At 36.7% G+C, this 4180-nt stretch overlaps 1 protein-coding gene across 2 annotated transcripts in view; it reads right to left on the reverse strand.

Moving 5' to 3' along the window:
• LOC115233917 (transmembrane protein 132E) overlaps nucleotides 1-2448 on the reverse strand; it is a 116596-nt gene extending 114148 nt beyond the window's left edge. For both annotated transcript variants that reach the window (XM_029804559.1, XM_029804557.1), the window contains exon 1: nucleotides 1348-2448. In XM_029804559.1, coding sequence (XP_029660419.1) covers nucleotides 1348-1453 — 106 coding nt within the window. In that variant the 5' untranslated portion in view covers nucleotides 1454-2448. The remainder of the gene's footprint in view (nucleotides 1-1347) is intronic.
• Nucleotides 2449-4180: the final 1732 nt, after the last annotated feature.

The following is a 4180-nucleotide window of genomic DNA, read 5'->3' on the forward strand; positions in this document are numbered from 1 at the left end:
TCAGGTAATATCACCCCTAAAATTATTGCCATTACTGTCGTAGCTCGAATTACGCGGATTTTACTTGACTACAGATAAAGTGATAATAGATATTTGACACGTTGTGGTCTACGAGCAAAGACGAGTAACGCCCGAGGGCAACGATTGAACGTCGCACAAAAAAGAGATCCTTTCTTCTACAGTATTACGTGTTAATGATACTTGTTGATATCGTTCATTATGGAAAAAAGTCGCTTAAGATTATGATTATAGCAAATCGATAGTTTTATACGTTTTAAGAAAGAGAAGGAGAAAGAGAGAACGTAATCAGTGAATAAATTTATTATTATTAATAATAAGTAAAAATATTAAGTCCGAGGAAAAAAATTCTTAGATTACGCAATATGTGTGCCCCAAATTTCTAAAATTTTATTCGAACAAAAGATTCTTATTTTTTATATGTACTTTAATGTATGATGATGTTTTAGCATCAGCTAATTTTATTTATATAATTATGATACAATCATACTGTGAAAATATTAGTTGAAAAGGATCTGAACCAAATCTTTTGTTAAAATATATTTACGATTATAATTTCATTATTTTAAAAAAATACAGAAATGTGTAATAGTCAAATTTTGATAAATGTATCACTTATATATATATATATATATGCGGGTTCAAATAATATCGATTTAATTGGAATAAATTGATCAAGAATGCCCAAGAAACGGACACAAATAATATTCACTCATATATATATAAAAAACGTTTTTTTAAATATTTTTATGTAAAAATTATAATAAGTATCTATCTTTCTTTATTTCTCTTACACATGTAATGTGATTTATTACACATAAATGTAGGCAACATATTTGAATAAAAATGTTTTATACATAACTCGCAATTGTAATAAATTTCTCTCTTTCTCTTTTTCTCTTTGTTATGATGTGATTCATCACGTAAACATAACCGTACGACACACATAAAAACATAAACATACTTGGCGCAGACCTTTTATATGTAATACAATAACAATCGCGTAGACGCCGTGTCTAGCACGAAAATTAAGTCCGTATCAAAGCTACTTATGTAGTCATACACGTGTTTAACCTCTCTCTCTCTCTCTCTTTCTCTTTTTCTCTCTTTCTCCTTCATACATTATATTTTATTATCATTATCCGACCGAGATAAACACGTAAACGTCGAAGAATTTTCAAATACGTTAAGTTTTTTGATATGCTGGACGTAACACGTAACGTGAAAAAAGAGAGAGAGGGGATCAACTTCACACGGAATTAATCTTCGCGGGTAGAAAGAAAAGACGGCGTACGTGCGTATGAATATGAAGCCGAGAAAAGTACTCACCGGCAATGGCGACGAACAAGAAGAATATCCACGTATCCATGAGTCTGGCGATCGTGAAGAAGCCGCCGACGCCGTTGCTGGTTGGGAAGGCTCGCCTCCTGTCCATCACGCACCGAGACGCATAGCTTATCTTGTCACTTGGGATACCGCACTCCTCTTCCTCCTCCTTCTCCTCTTCCTGCTTCGCGTTTGCAAGCGCGCCCACCGATCGCGCGAATTCACCGAAAAATCCTTTCGAATTCGCGGGCGAGTCGTCCTGCGCCAACTTCACTATGCTGTCTCTCGACGGGAGTCGTCCTGTCGCGCGCTCTCTCTCTTTCTCTCGCTCTCTCTCTCACATCGTACTCGCGAACGTTCCCACACGCAGGTGTCCCGCACACTAACGAGCGAATAAGAGCAAACGAACCGATAAGGACGTCGAGGACGACGACGACGACGCTACTCGGCGGCCGCCCCCTCGCGCGCTCCTCCTTGCGGAGACGTGCGCGTCTCTACGCGTGCGTAGATATGCACCGTGTTACGCACTCCTGTCGTCCGCGTGTGTACATATATGTGTATATGTATACGTACTTACGTTACCTCGCTTGCGTTCGCTGCTATGTTCACGGTGACGGGTGCACACGGAGATGAAACGTTAAAGCACTACCGGCGTCCGCGATGGAAACAGACAAGCGGAATGCACAGAAAGTCGAAACGTCACGACGACGACGATGATGATGAAATAAAGCACGACGGCGAGATTACACGGGCGACACGAAAAAGGGAGAGGACGCGCGAAGCGGAGAGAAAACGTTTCTCAACGACGTGAAGTGCGACGTGAGCGGCGCGTGCACAGACGACCGACCGTCGTGCTCTCACCGCCGCGTTGCCCGGAGTATTGACCGACTCGGCTACCTACGGCGCAGCGCAAGTAGTGGCAAGGGCGGCGGAGTGGGGGAAGAAGCGCGCGAAGAGGGGGAGGAGAAGGGGCAGCAGGCATGCTCAGTGATCAGCGCCGACTGCCTTGTAGTTGATTTTACCGGTTGCGCGCGCATGTCCAATCTCTCCGACAGCTTCTCCGCCAGCCGGCCGGCGCGACGCTGTGTCTGTGTGTATGGTATGTATATGTATACGTGTGTGTGTGTGTGTGTGTGTGTGTGTGCGGTACGAGAATTAAAATCGAAGCGGACCGCGGCTACGAGAATGTCGTTAAACCACACTTCTCGTCGGTAACAGTTTAGATTGGCTGTCGCCGATATATCGACGTCTTATACGTCTACATAAATATTAATAGAAGAAAAATATCGATGTATGCAGTTCGAACATTAAAGAAAGTAAAGATGTCTTTTTTTATAAAATATCAGTTTCTCGTTCAACATCGATGTTTCAAATTTTTTTTAAATTACCGAAGAATGTATAATATAAAAAATTGATATTTTGCGAACTATCATAAATACGTCACAGAATAATAAAAATATCGTTTTCGATAATTGGAAGAATGTATCATTGATACTTTTATTTCTGATATGATTTGTTGTAGAGAAAAATATATAACGTCTCTATTAGTATAAAAAATAATTGTTAAACAATTTCAAAATACTAAACGCGAAAAACCAGAAAGATAAACCGATTATAATAGTTTATTTATTCCTTCCGCTATCAGTTATAAATCTGCGATAATCAATTTTCATAAAAGACTATATATATATATATATGTCTTTTTTGTGTTTACTTAAATCTCTTTATGTTTATAAATATGGAAAATGCGTCAAGAAAGCATTAAAAAAATATAAATAAGAATAATGTCTTAATTATAGAAATGTTTTCTTATAATCCTAACGTAAAATATTAAAAATTCATAATACATACATTTATACGCGATTTGTACCGGACAAAATAGTCGTCCAATATTTTTCCCGATATTCTCGAGTACTATAGACTTATTTACAAAAAAGATATTTACTCTGAGTAACTTAATTTCTCTCAGTAATTTGATTAATCTGTTCAACGATGTTTGGAGTTACGGTCGCGCGGAGTTTATTTGATGGAATTGTCGCACATTCGCACCACCCACGCAATATACTATCATAATACGACAATCGTTCGACTTTTCTCGGCATTTTTCCGATACTACAGATTTTCTTACGAGCGATATTTATTCTGAATAATTTTATTAATACGTTTAACAATACTTGGAGTCACTATCGCGTAAAATCCATTTGAATAAAATTGTCGCACGTTCGTACTATTGACGTGATACACCGTATTACGCGAATAATACGACAATCGTCCGATATTTTTCTCGGCATTTTTCCGATACACATTTGCTTGCAGACGATATTTATTCTCAACAACTTAAAGCTTTTACAATCACGATTAAATCTTTACGCATCACAAACGTCCCGCACTAAACTTGATTTCGCACGTGATCGATTCCGGAATTCCGAGTTTGTGTTCCGTGAATCAAATATAATTGTTACAACGGGAATTATTCGAATGTTATTTTCTATTATAAACGCGTTTATAGATGTCGAAAATGCATCGAGAAAATATAAAAAAAATATAAATGAGAATAATGTCCTAATTATAAAATGTTTTCTTATAATTCTAACGTAAAATATTAAAAATTCATAATACATATTTATACGCGATTTGTACTGGACAAAATAATCGTCCAATATTTCTCTCGATATTCTCGAATATTATACACTTACTTACAGAAGATATTTATTCTGAATAACTTAATTTTTTTTCAGTAATTTGATTAAATTTAATTTAATAATACATTTAAAAAATAAATTTGATTAAATTAAATTTAATATATTAAATACTGTATTAAATTTATTAATGTATT

Source organism: Formica exsecta, unplaced genomic scaffold (genome assembly GCF_003651465.1).
Source record: "Formica exsecta isolate Colony F162 unplaced genomic scaffold, ASM365146v1 scaffold191, whole genome shotgun sequence".
Taxonomy (NCBI): domain Eukaryota; kingdom Metazoa; phylum Arthropoda; class Insecta; order Hymenoptera; family Formicidae; genus Formica; species Formica exsecta.